This window comes from Leptonotus elevatus, chromosome 14 (genome assembly GCF_054856555.1).
Source record: "Leptonotus elevatus isolate MCC_2025b chromosome 14, RoL_Lele_1.0, whole genome shotgun sequence".
Lineage (NCBI taxonomy): Eukaryota > Metazoa > Chordata > Actinopteri > Syngnathiformes > Syngnathidae > Leptonotus > Leptonotus elevatus.
The window spans coordinates 1,480,907-1,493,980 of record NC_141252.1 but is presented as its reverse complement, the minus strand read 5'-3'; the positions used below and the strand labels follow the sequence as shown (position 1 = coordinate 1,493,980).

Here is a 13,074-nt window from a genome sequence, read left to right as displayed (position 1 = left end):
TCCGTGCCCTGGGAGTGCAGGGGTGGGGCTACGAGTGTTGGAACGCGGCTATCAGTGGCCGGAAACGATGCTGATGTGCGAAACCTGGAAGTCCGCGGCATCTACCCCATTTTTATTATTATTATTATAAATTTTTTCAAATGGAAAAACTATTTTGACACTAGAGACTACTTCCATTTGGGATACCCAATAAAATGCATTTAACAAAGTACACATATACTGTATATATATTTTTTTCATTTCATTTTATCAAATGTTCTGGATTGAAAGAAAGCCACTGTAACATGCACATTTTAAAATGTTACTTTTGTGATTTTTTTCCCCCCACTGTCCACTAGAGGGAGCCCACTTACCACTAGTGGTATTTGTAGAGCCCATGTCCTAGATGACTCCAGAGATTTGTTCATGGACGTGTAATCTGATTATTATGTTTCATTACCTAAGGATCATCTTTCTCTTAGCATGATGTTAGTGCAGATGTTTCGATTAATAGGCTGATTTTATGACATGCCGCTATTCTACAACTAATGAGGCGTGGAGCTCTATCTTGGACCTAGGAGCTATCGGGTCAGCTTTAGTTCAGGGATCATTTAAAAAAGAAGATTCTGCTAGGTAAGGTAGGAGTAGCTTGCAAAAGGTTGGGGGAAGTTACAGGCCCGGGCGTTCACCTGAGAATCCGCCGTGCCGTTGCCATTGGCAGCAAAATGACCAGCCGGTGTTTCTGTTTTTATACAATACAGCAGCAGTAACTTGTAGTAAATCCATGATTTATTAAAATCATGAAACAATGACATGTTGGAGATCAGAGTGCCACTGTATAAACATTGTTTAGTATGTGTTCATGTAGTTATTAGGGAGGGAGGGGGGCTTTGGATTTCATCAATTGTGATTTGTGACCATCTGGAACCCCGACCGCCCCCCCCCCCCCCTTCTCAATCCATCCATGCAGGCAGCTGCTGCCCTGCCCCAATGCCTCATGGGATTTAAACATGCTGCACAATCGCACCTAATACTACAACATGCACACGCACACGCACACACACACACACACACACTATACAATTCAATCATAATTAACTAATTACATTTGACGGGGGTAAGAAAGCACGGATTTGAAAGTGAAAACATCACAAAACGAACCGCAGCTAATTCAAGTAGACAAAAGAGTGTGTGGGGGGCGGGGGGGGGGCATGTGTTGTCGTCGGTGACGACTCTGGGAGACTCAGAGAATGGATTTCCCTCTCTGTGTTGCCATGGCGACAGCCCTGGATGGAGCATGACTGATTTCGTGTACAGCGCCGGGGGAGAGAAAGGCCAGTGTGACACACACACACACATACATATATGGATATATAAATGTATATATATATATATATTAGTGTTGTTCCGATACCGTTTTTAGCATTCGGCAATGGGAAACTAGCAAAACATTCCTGTTCAATACAAAACAGGTAGAGTATACAGAGCGCTGTTGTAAACTGCCAAAAAAACATGAATACGGTAACTAATGCAAGCAACTTTAAACCATAAATAAACCACAAACTATGATCCCAAAAACACAAAAATATCATTTTTGACTCTTCTTCCATTACTGTGCTCTTAAAAATAACTAAGATGATTTGATTTCCAAAATTGCACTCTTAAGTGCGCTATTCCTATCCAATTTCCTGCTTGCGCCAATATTTGCCACTCCTGCCGTACAAAGGTGGTTAAATATCATCGGGGGGGGGGGGGGGTGATCTAATCTAACTACCGTTTTGTTGACATGAGGATGGACAGAGCGTGCCGATGATAGCGGACGGAGAGAGAGAACAGAGAGGAGGAGGAGGAGGAGGAGGAGGAGGAGGGGGGCATCTTCTTGCAGCCTGGCTGGAGGGTGGAGACTGTGGGAGCGGCAGGAGAAGAGAGGAGAGGAGAGGGAGAGGGAGGATCTCAGCCAGGGAGAGCGAGCGAAGAGCAGGACAGCGTGGACGTAAGTTCGTCTCCGCCAGACTTGATGTCTTTTGGCTCCACGTCGGGTAAACACATTAAAAAAAGGTAAGTGTTTCAAAAAAATAATCTATATCTTGGTATACACATCTCGTTTGATTGATTGCGATGCTACTGGTGGGTTTACATCAGGAATCCCCCCCCCCCCCCCCCCCCCACACACACACTAGCGGAAAGAAAAATTCCCTCTGCTGGATGAAATTCAGGGTCGAGGTGGGCGAGGGTAAAGCTCCGATCATTCCCTACCGTTTTCCTTCCTCGAGCGTCATGTCGTGGTCAGGGGACACAGGGGGGATGAGAGGGGGGGAGGGGGGGGCGTTTTTTTTCATCAAGCATATCCAAGTAAATTGTACACAGCACAAAAGGCATTGTCGCGCTTTCGCTAAAATCTCTTGTGTGGCGTATCCGGGGCCTGTTTAGCATTTAGGGTCTCAAGGCCACTGAGACGCCACACAAGACAAAACACCGGAGGTTAACAAGTGTTGCGAAACATCGCAGCGGCAAACAAGAGCAGGATGACGAGAGAATTGTTACGGGAATCGACCATCCCTCTGGCTGAGCCGGTGGTTTGTGTTTATGATCGCAGTTTAAACAGAAAAAGCTGGTTTGTCAGGAGGGTGTAAACGGCCTTTGGGCTCTCGGGCTCGGAAGGATGACGTTGAGCTAAAGGCTTCGACCTTTTCTTTTTCTACTCGACACACTTTTTTTTTTTTTTTACTCCTGACAAGAGTTGATTTTTTTTGCTTTTGATAAGCTTTGGGTGTACAGCGGGCCGGAATCCAAAGACCTACAGTACATAGATAAGGAATCTACCAAATGGTCTTTTTGGCACAAAGACCAACCAACCAACCAACCAACCAAAGTGGTCTTTAGAGACAAAAAAGATCAGATGTTTATTCAGGTCTTTAAGTGATTAAATCTGTAGGAAAGTCTCAAGTCTTTGGACTGTCAACGTCAAGATGTCCACGCTAAATAAAGAGTCACCCGAAAGAATTGGATGTTTCTTGTCAGTCCTCATGTCGTCTCAAGAGATGGAGTTGTTCTGAGGTAGCTGTAGACCTCATGTCAGGCGAGAAGAGGTTTTTGTTTCAAACACAAGTTCAGAATCTCAGGACTTTTAAGCTTCCAGGTCAAGTTAACACGTAAAAAAGTAACCAACCAACCAAGTCTGGTAGAACAAAACTTTAGATGCTTCTCTTGAGTCTTAAAGCAGTCTGGAGCCTACCAGAACTTTGGAGAACATTTCTACCTACCCAAAACCAAGTCTCAGTTTTGGAATAAGGTCAAACCGACCAGGTCTGTTTGGATTTTACAGATAAAAAAAACCCCGGATGTTTCTTTGGTGCAGTTGGTGTTTAGTGAAAGATTAGACTCGTCCAGGTTGTGACCAAGTTCAGATTGAGGTCTAATACTTGAGTCTACTAGAGTCTTTTAAGGTCCTTTAAACAAAAGTTCGAAACAAACCAGTTTTCTTATGAATATTGCTTTAAATGTCAAAGCAGTCAAGTCCTTAGCTCGAGAAGTCTGAAGGTGAGTTGTCCTGGTTTAGTTCTTGTTATCGCAGACGTCGTTTCCTTTCCAGGACAAGATCCAGAGGAATCAACAGACATAAATTTTGGATGTTTCTTCGAGTCTCTGGAACTGTTTCAAGTGGTGTTGTCAAGGTAAGGTCCACATCAGTGGTCTTCTGTTTATTAAGGTCAAGATCAATATGAGTCTTTCTGGAACTGAGTGTCGCCATTTTGAAGACAGGCTTGAGTTCATGTGTTTTGACTGTAGGCCGAAAACAAATCGAGTCCTTCAAGTTTGTTGCAAGTTTAATCAGCTAATTCTTACATTCTATGCAATCAAAGGCCTACAAAAAAAAAGTTCTTATCAAGTCAAGTCTTATTTGTCATTCATCTCAGTTATCCAGGTTATGTCCATTTATTGTTTTCTTCAAGATTCGGTGCAACAAAGTCTTCTGCTGTCAACTTTTTGGGTTACTCAATTGACCCAAAAAGTTGGTTTACGTGATAAACACACACAAAAAAAAAACATATACTGTAATTGGGTTGCTTTGTGGGTTGGTTATTAATTTAATTAGACCCAACATTTTGGGTTAAAAAACTCAAAAAGTTGGGTCAGTTAATTTTTGACCCAATTTAATTGGGGTATTCAATTAAAACAACCCAAAAAGATGTGGTTGCTTTGTTGGGTTATTCATTTATTTTGACTCCAGTTTTTGTGTTAAATAGCTCAAAAAGTTGGGTTGGTTCCTTTTTGACCCAATTAAATTTTGTTATTCAATTAACCCAAAAAGTTGGGTCAAATGAATAACCCACAAAACAACCCAAAAAGATGTGGTTGCTTTGTTAATTTAATTTGACTCCAGTTTTTGTGTTAAATATCTCAAAGTTGGGTTGGTTAATTTTTTACCCGATCAATCTCGTTATTCAATTAACCCAAAATGTTGGGTCAAATGAATAACCCACAAAACAACCCAAAAAGATGTGGTTGCTTTGTTGGGTTGTTAATTTATTTTGACTCCAGTTTTTGTGTTAAATATCTCAAAGTTGGATTGGTTCATTTTTAACCTAATTCAATTGGGTTATTCAATTAACCCAAAAAGTTGGGTAACCCACAAAACAGTTGTTTGCGGGTTATTCTTTTGACACAACCTTTAAGGTTAAATAACTCAAAAAAGCTGGGTCGGTCCATTCTTGACCCGATTTGGGTTATTTTTGACCCAACTACTTTTTGAGAGCAATCGTAGGTCAAAAAATTTGTCATAACTTGAATTGGAGTCTCCGTGGTCGTAAACTGTTTAAACTTGAAAGAAACATCCCTTTGAGCACTCCAGAGTCTCAGCAAAGCCCCCCCCCCCCCACCGCCCCCCCTCCCTGCACTCTCAGCACAATCTAAACAAGGCCGGATGTTTGTCATATTGTTAACAGCCCAGCAGTCTCACACTGTTATTCTTGGTTGGCTGAGTGGTTCCAGGGGAGACTTGTGTTTATCTCTACTGCACTCGCAGCCACACAGTTTCAACATCTACCTTAACTCTTAACCCGGAACCGCAAGAGCGCCTTTTGACATCCCCAAAACCATTCGGTGCTTGTTTGCTTCCTTGAAAACGCAAACCCACAAATTGCCATCTAGCGCTCCGTAGTTGCTGCTCTTATGCATTGTTTCTACCCCACTTACCGCTCTGCTGTGACGTAACACACAATTTCAAGGTTTTAACCCTTTAAGAGCATGAGGCTATTTTTTTTTTTCTTCTCAACATTTCTCGCTTATGGGATTGTTCTTGATTGGTTTGTCGCCACTTGAATCCAACGGTGAAAGACGTAGCGGGACGCCGTCGTTTGATCTCCTAAACATAAGAGAGCACAGTTGTGCTCCCTGGAGCTATAAACCTTCTCCCCGCTGCCTCCTCAACTCCCGGGAGATGCATCATTTCCTGGGCCACTGCCTCCAACCCCCCCCCCCCCCACCGCTCCATGCACCCCACCCATCCTTCTGGGGCCTAGATTAACCTCCAAGACACAACACACACACTACCGTGTATAATCCAGCACGGGCAGGGTGTGCTGAGGGTGTCGCAGATGTCCGGGCTAATGGAATGATGACGGGTGGTGGTGGTGGGCCGACTGTGAAGCAGTGGGAGAACGTAGAGAGTGTTGGGTATTTAAAAAAAAAAAAGATTTTTCATTTCATTGCCTCCGCCAAGTGCGAACTTGATCGCTGTTTGTCGGTCGGTCAGTTAGTAGAATGACGTCCCGATTTTTTCTAGGACGGACGATTTCACGGGACCTCAAAAAAGTGAAAGCCTCACGGGTGATGTGAACAAATGATGCGTAGAAAGCAACCCCGCAAGCTAATGTAGCGTTATAATGACATGCTAAAATATCCTGCCTCATTAGTCCCAATCGTCACAAACGATCAGCTTTGCAAAACCTTTTGTAAAAATAATAGTGTATTGATATTCATTTCATTTCATTCATCACAGTCAAGATGACCTAGAAAAAACTGCGCGGCACAAAATGCCCCTCGTGCCTCTTAAGGGTGAATGCTAATGCCGTATCGTCTTCCGTTGCATTGTAACGCAACACTGGCCAAGTTGACTTATGACACGTAATACCGTACGAAACCTTGCCCTTGACCAGAAGCGAGGGCGCCGCACCGCAGTCGTCTACGTCAACATAACGTCAGATAACAGTACGTCCAGATAATTAGCTTAGCGGCTAGGTTAATCCCTCACAGAGAGGTTAGCATTTTCTATTCATAAAAAAATGTAGAGCCTGGCTGTAAAGTTGAAGGGACAGTGTTCCTCCTGTCCTGTAGGTGGCAGTATTAAAAAATATGTTGTAAAGAAAGCTAAAAGAAGTAAGAAGTGTAATGGTAGGTAGAGCCTTCTTTTTCTTTTTTCTTCTTATTTTTTCCCCACAACACTTACACACAGGTCAAAATTACTTGATTACTACAGTATTTTAATAACTTAGCAATCATTTAGAGCCATAGTTTACCTCAATTGTCCAAATCGTCTGACTTCGGCCTCTCGACAGTAATTATTGTTTGATTGCTGTAGTCCTTTATGAAAACAGAATCATTTTGTGCTTAATCAAAATAAGACATTTGAAAACAGCTGACCAAAGCAGTAACTGAATCCGTTTAAAAAAAAAAAAGTTTTGTGAGTGCAACATCATTCCGTCTCATGTGATATAGCTTAATTGTTTTTTTTTTTTTTAATCACTACACAATAACATAAAAACAACTCTGATACCCCGAGTGAAAGGGAAGAGAAAAACTTGTATAGTGAATATAATTTAAAAAAAAATTTTTTTAGTATGGGTCTCTCTGTAGACCCCGGAAGCTTAATCACTCTTCCTCCAGGGTCCAGATGGCAGGGCCGGGGACACACGTTTAATTACCTCACTGTGATGCCGCACATCGGGCTTCACAACCAGAGGACGCTCCCCGCCTGCCCGATGGTCTGTATTTCTCTTTGACGCACTAGAAAAAAAAAATCTAGTCAAGCTAATTAGCTTGAGAAGGAGGATGTGGGAGGGGGGGGGGGTGTACAGAGCAGTAGATATCAGAGTAACAGATTGTCAGTCTCGATGGGGCCCGCAATTACATTTTCCTTGGCAGGAAGTGTCCTGTGGCGCTCATATATATATATATATATATATATATATATATATATATATATATATATATATATATATATATATATATATATATATACATATATATGAATATATGTCAAAATTAGTGCATTAATTCAATTTCCTTTAATGCCACTAACTTTTTTACCGCGCGATTAATAATTAATTGGATTAATTGGATAAGATTAATTGAAAAGCCTGTACTGGGGGAATCCCAGTCGCAACGCAGCAGAGATGTCCGCGTCAAAATTGAGTAGTAATAAATTTAATAATAATTTTTAAAATGTGCAGAATTTCACAAGTTATTTCATGATAAAGATTAGATAGCTCTTAATATGAAAAGAAAAATGCACCGAGCTCTCAGCAACGTCTTACAAACGCAATTATGCCATCTAGTGGCAGAAAAATGACCTCAGCAAAAATCAACATCACACTACAGTACATCTTTTTAATTTTAACTCAATTTTATTAATGATTATGAAATGACTGTATCAATGATTAAATGATGCAGCCATATTTCTATAAAAAAAAAAATCCAATTTTATTTTGACACCAGTATGCGTCTCAGCATCCCTTTCCAAAAGCACATCCGAGCTGTTTACTATGTCATTTTTCACATGGCTGCTCCCTGTAGGGTTAACGTGCGACAGGAGGCGGATGCCTGCAAGCAAAACAGTCACAAGTTGGAGCTCACGTGACCGCCGCCGTTCGCCTCCCATTTGTGTTTGCTGTGTCAACTTTGAACAAGTAATGCAGAAAGATGCAAAATCCTGCATTTTGCACCCCTCCTCCCCGCCATATTGTACATGAGTTTGTATTTGCTCGCTGAGGAAAGTTTATTTTGCTGTTTGGCACATTTGGCCAGTGAGGTTTTTCTCTCTCTCTTTCTCTCTTTTTTTTTTTTTTTTGTGCTAATGGATGCTTTTTCTGGCGCGCTGCATCAGTGCGGGATTTACGACAGCCGGAATTCCCTTCCTCTGCAGATCTGCTCATGCGGAGTAATTGGTCCATTTATCAGAAGCAGCAGACAGCGAGCGTCACGTGTCCGCGGACAATGACGCCGTCGAGGCAAGGAAAAAATGAGGATGAGCCACTTCGGCCAGGGGTGGGCAATCTAAAGCACGTGGGCCACAAAGGGTAAAAGTAGTTCAAATTTGGTGGCCATGTGGAGAGAGAATTCACGGGAAAATGGGCGAAATCCCACAAAATGGCCGACGACCGATGTGTTTGACAACACAGGTTCTTGTTTGATTTCCCCGCATACTGTCATGATGAACACGCGCGCTGGGTTTTGTGTAAATGAGACGCACGGGTGCCGGATGCAGTCGCACGTTTTCATGTTTTTATTTATTTTTCATACAGAGTGGGCCGAGCTGAACTCGCTGACTTGAGCTGGAGACAGTGAGGCGGAGTGCGGCGACGTGAGCAGACGAGGTAAGGACGAGCTTCTCTTTGTCAATGAGCGGTTGCGATGATTGGTGGCTCGAGACGAGGCAGCTGACCACGAATTGACCGCCTGTTATCCATTTTTTGTCTTCATAATGTCCCGTGACCTTTTATTGCTGGCACACACACGCGCACGCATGGTCATGTGATGACCTAAGTCAGTTTCACTTTGCAATGTGAAATTTGGGGGGCATGTCTATCAAGAATAGAAAATTTTAAACAGGAAGTCGGCCATTTTGGTTCGAAGCAGCCATCAGTTTAGCCTGTCCTTCCAACGCGGGCTATTACTAAACATATTGTCAAATAAAATAAAATAAAAGTATTAATAATTTGACATGATTGTACTGTATTTAGAAAGCCTTTATGGCTGCCAATCATCGAAATAACAAAATAAAATAAATTAAAACAAATATGGTAAAAAAATAAAATAAAATTTATCATTGAATAAATGTCCTAAAATTAATAAGAAAAGGATAAAACAAAATTAAATCAACAAATATTAATAATAGTAATGTAATGCAAAAATACCTGAATAAAATATATGAATATGAAAAATAAATATAATATAATACTAAAATACTGCAATAAAATGCTGAGGCAAGACCAAATTATGTACATAAAATCATTATGTACAAAAATATATATAGAAAAAAAAATTCTGAAAATAATAAAATAAAAAGCTGTTGATGGTGCTTTAGCATTAGCATTTAGCTTGTGCGGCTGTGAATTTATTGGCGTAAACTATCAAAGTGGGATGTTGTTATTCCTGTTTTTTAACATCGTGTGTCATTGCATGTCACTTCTAACGCTAACAAGGACAACAAAGTCCTAATTTTGTGCCGACACCCCAGAAACCTGAAAGCGCAACTGCCGTAGCGATTTGCTGGCCCGTTTTCAAGGCCTCCCCCGAGCCGTGAAACAATGACCTCGATACAAAAGATGACTTTGACTCGTCAATCACGCTCGGGAAGTAAACCTCGACACCGTTTTCATTCGGGAGTCGCAAAAGTGTGTGCGTGCCATTACGAATAATCGATTATTTGGCCGTGAATTCATGACCAACCCCGAATCGGTGGGAGTTCGCTGTACTGTATTTATTTATGTCAAGAAGGTTTACCAACTCGGAGCAAGTGTGGTATATTTATTGACCTGCTGAGAAGGGGTGTGTGCGGTGTGTGTCCACGTAGCATACCTGGCTAGTGAGCTAGCGGACTAATGTCATACTAGCCCAATAGCAAGGTAGCCTCACACCGTTTATTGTGTGTACGTCCACATTATACATAGCATAGTGAGCTAGCAGGCTAAGTCATACTAGCCCACTAGCAAAGTAGCCCGAAGACCAACGTCAGCGTCGTCCATTTTGTGTGGTGTTTGTGTCCGCGTAGCATAGCTGGCTAGTGAGCTAGTGGTTTAATGTCATACTAGCCCACTAGCAAGGTAGCCCATGGGCCGGTGTTGGTGTCGTCCAAAAGGTCACCACCTCACGGTTTCGTGTTATTTGTGTGTCCACATAAAATAGTGGGCTAGTAGGCTAGCTAGCGGACAGAATTTTAAATTTGATAGCATTCAGTTGCTACTTATGAGTGGAGGAGGGCCAGTTTGTGGCAGACATTTCAACAGTTTTTTGTTTTTAGCCATGGCCAAAAAATTCGGACACTGAAATGGTGTCAAAGAGTTTAACGCTATAGCTTGACAATTCGGGACTAAATTGTTCTTTGCAAATGTTTTTAACAATTAGCTTCAAACATATTTAATGCATTTACAAACAAATCACTGCCATCACAATAGGGGGAAAAATTAATGAATAAAATAAACCATTTAAAAAACAAAAAAAGTGCTTAATAGCCAAATAAGGACATATCGTGTGCGGTATATGTAATATATTATCAAGCCTCCATGTAAACATGTAATTTCCTAATAATATAGTAAGTATTGCTGCAGCCTTTGAGATGAGATATTGTGTTTATTGATCCGTGTGACGTTGATAAAATATGTGTAGAGAACCGGGCCATATATACAGTATTCCTAGCATTACTTCCAATGCAGTGATCTATTTGAAATGGAGCTGTGGACAAAGCAGTGCCCCCACCTCGCTCACCCCCAGCCCACCGCCGCCACCACCGGCTGCCTAGCAACAGAGGCCATAAATAAAATGGCCGCATGTGTGTGATCATACAGTGGGCGTGCGTGTGTACCGCGCGACAGTCTGGTGACGTGACGACCTTCTGTCCCGTGCAGACCGTGCCCATGGCGAGCAATAACACGGCCAGCATCGCACAAGCCAGGAAGCTGGTGGAGCAGCTCAAGATGGAGGCCAACATCGACAGGATAAAGGTGAACGGAGAGGGCGTGACCGTGACCGACGCGTGACTGTTTTCATATCCCCCCAATTAGCATATGCCGGAGCAGGAGGACTTCTGCCTAGCAACAAGTAGCAAATGCGTGCTATGACCAATTGGGGATTTTTTTCTCTCACAAAATGTCATCACATATTTGGCTTATTTTATTTTATTTTTTACATTCATTAAATTATAAAATGTGAATATTTTAATTGAATTAACATTTGAATTTTGTTAAAATGTTACCGTTCTTACATGCATCTAATTATTTAAAAAAAAATGTAATATAAGGTTTATATTTACTTTTCTATATATGTTTTTACATTAATACTTTATTTTTAAAATGTAAATATAATTTAATTTTTATTTTATTTTACATTAAATAAAATTTGCATTCAAATTTTTTTGTATTTGACATTTTATTTGCTTGTTTTTTAAATTTTTATTTCATTAAAAAAGTAGCGAAATTATCAAAGTGATATAAAACTATGCAAATTAAACATTTTAAATGCAAAATTATCCAAGTTATTCTATTTTACTCTAATTAAAGACGTTTTTTGGCCAGAATTTCTACAGGCAATGTCACACAAAAATGCTCACCAAAAATGCAATTTTTTTCCCGACACAAAAAATTTAATTTTTCCAGAACCCTTCCTCCGATTTTTAGAATTCTTGGTGCATTTCCATCCATTTCAATGGGGAAATATGATTTCAGTGTTCTGAGTTACGAGTGTGTTCACGGAACAAATTAAACTCTTAAGTCAAGGTCTCACTGAATTTTGTTTCAATTTACATACAGCAACAACAACGTATGACGTTCTGATTTTCAGTACTGTTTCACTCTTTATATTTACACCATCTCAGACTAAATAAGCATGCCACCATCTAGTGGTCAATGGCGGAATCACACCCAATATGATAAACTAGAGTTAACTTAAATTGAATTATTAACTGTACAATTTTTTTTTAAATCTGGAAACCACAATGGAGGGGGCGTACTGTATTTGTATTAACATTTGACATTTCTAAATCTTTTATTTATTTATTTTTTTACATCAATGTGTCCTTTTGCGATTGTAGGTGTCGAAAGCAGCGGCAGACCTGATGTCGTACTGCGAAGCGCACGCCAAAGAGGACCCGTTGCTCTCGCCGGTTCCTGCCTCGGAGAACCCCTTCCGGGAGAAGAAGTTCTTCTGCGCCATCTTGTAAAAAAATTAAAATAAATAAATAAATAAATGGCGACACCTCTGACGCCATGCGCGGGAAAGTTTGAAACACGGACGTTGGGCAGGGTTGAAGATGTAGAAATCTTTAGGAATCTCATCCATGGATGGGAAGCGTTAAAGGGGTTTGTGGTGGCTTTTTTTTTTTTCCGAGGGTGAAGCATGTTGAGGGTCGGTGCTTTGATGGTGGTGATGCTAATGGGGTGACGGTGGACGACTCTTCATGCTGTGACGTGTACAAAACTAGTTCAGTTTTTGTGGTTTTTGTTTAGAGGTGTGTGTACGTGTGTCGCGTGACTGGCACACTGTAGGACTGCAAACTAAACTTCTCTCCCTCCACTAGATGCCACCTGGTGGTTGAAACTATGATTTCAGTGGTTCCTCTTCTGGATAGATCTTTCTACAACCATGTGGTTTCTTTCTATCTTTCTTTCTTTATCTTTTCAGTGGGATGTTTTGGAACACTATGGTGTGATTTTTCTTCTCGACATACAGTGCTGAGTAAGTTTATGGGAGACAAACAAACAAAAGAAAATACGTCTACGGGACGTTCTGTTTAACGACAATGTGATCAAGTCCGTCTCCTTTCCCATTACGCAAACCTTCTTTCTACTCTTTGTACAAAAACAAAACGATACGCGAGTAAAACTGTGATGTGCTGTAAAGTGTGGTCGTCCTCTGCTTCCTTATAAAAGAGAATGATAGAGTAAAATTCTTTGGGTACCTTGGAAAGTGCTGTGTAAAAAAAAAAAGGTACAAATTATACAAGAATATTTTAAATAAAGTAACCCCCCCCAAATAAAAAAATACCTAAATATACACACTATTTTTAAGTGAAAATAAAATAAATACAAATAATAATAAAAATATGTATAAAACACACTATCAGAATTATTCTAAACTAAAATAATTAAATGCATTAAATTT

The 13,074-nt window shown here is 40.7% G+C and overlaps 1 protein-coding gene across 3 annotated transcripts; it reads left to right on the top strand.

Moving 5' to 3' along the window:
- The first annotated feature begins 1,871 nt into the window (after positions 1 to 1,871).
- On the top strand, positions 1,872 to 12,812 carry gng2 (guanine nucleotide binding protein (G protein), gamma 2). Of its 3 annotated transcripts, none has more exons than XM_086095344.1 (5): positions 1,872 to 2,037; positions 3,572 to 3,653; positions 8,502 to 8,573; positions 10,824 to 10,919; positions 12,005 to 12,812. In XM_086095344.1, exons 4-5 carry the CDS (start codon positions 10,833 to 10,835, stop codon positions 12,131 to 12,133), a joined length of 216 nt encoding a protein of 71 aa, XP_085951470.1. In that variant the 5' UTR covers positions 1,872 to 2,037; positions 3,572 to 3,653; positions 8,502 to 8,573; positions 10,824 to 10,832; the 3' UTR covers positions 12,134 to 12,812. The 3 variants fall into 3 exon arrangements, with proteins under 3 accessions (XP_085951470.1, XP_085951471.1, XP_085951472.1); XM_086095345.1 differs by having other exon boundaries at positions 10,764 to 10,919; XM_086095346.1 differs by lacking the exons at positions 1,872 to 2,037; positions 3,572 to 3,653 and adding an exon at positions 7,914 to 8,207.
- The last annotated feature ends 262 nt before the right edge of the window (positions 12,813 to 13,074 follow it).

Bases quoted from the DNA above. Each gene is read 5' to 3' on its own strand.
- gng2 (XM_086095344.1), top strand. From the start codon at position 10,833: ATGGCGAGCAATAACACGGCCAGCATCGCACAAGCCAGGAAGCTGGTG. The intron at 10,920-12,004 runs GTGAACGGAGAG...TTGCGATTGTAG, and splicing joins CCAACATCGACAGGATAAAG to GTGTCGAAAGCAGCGGCAGA.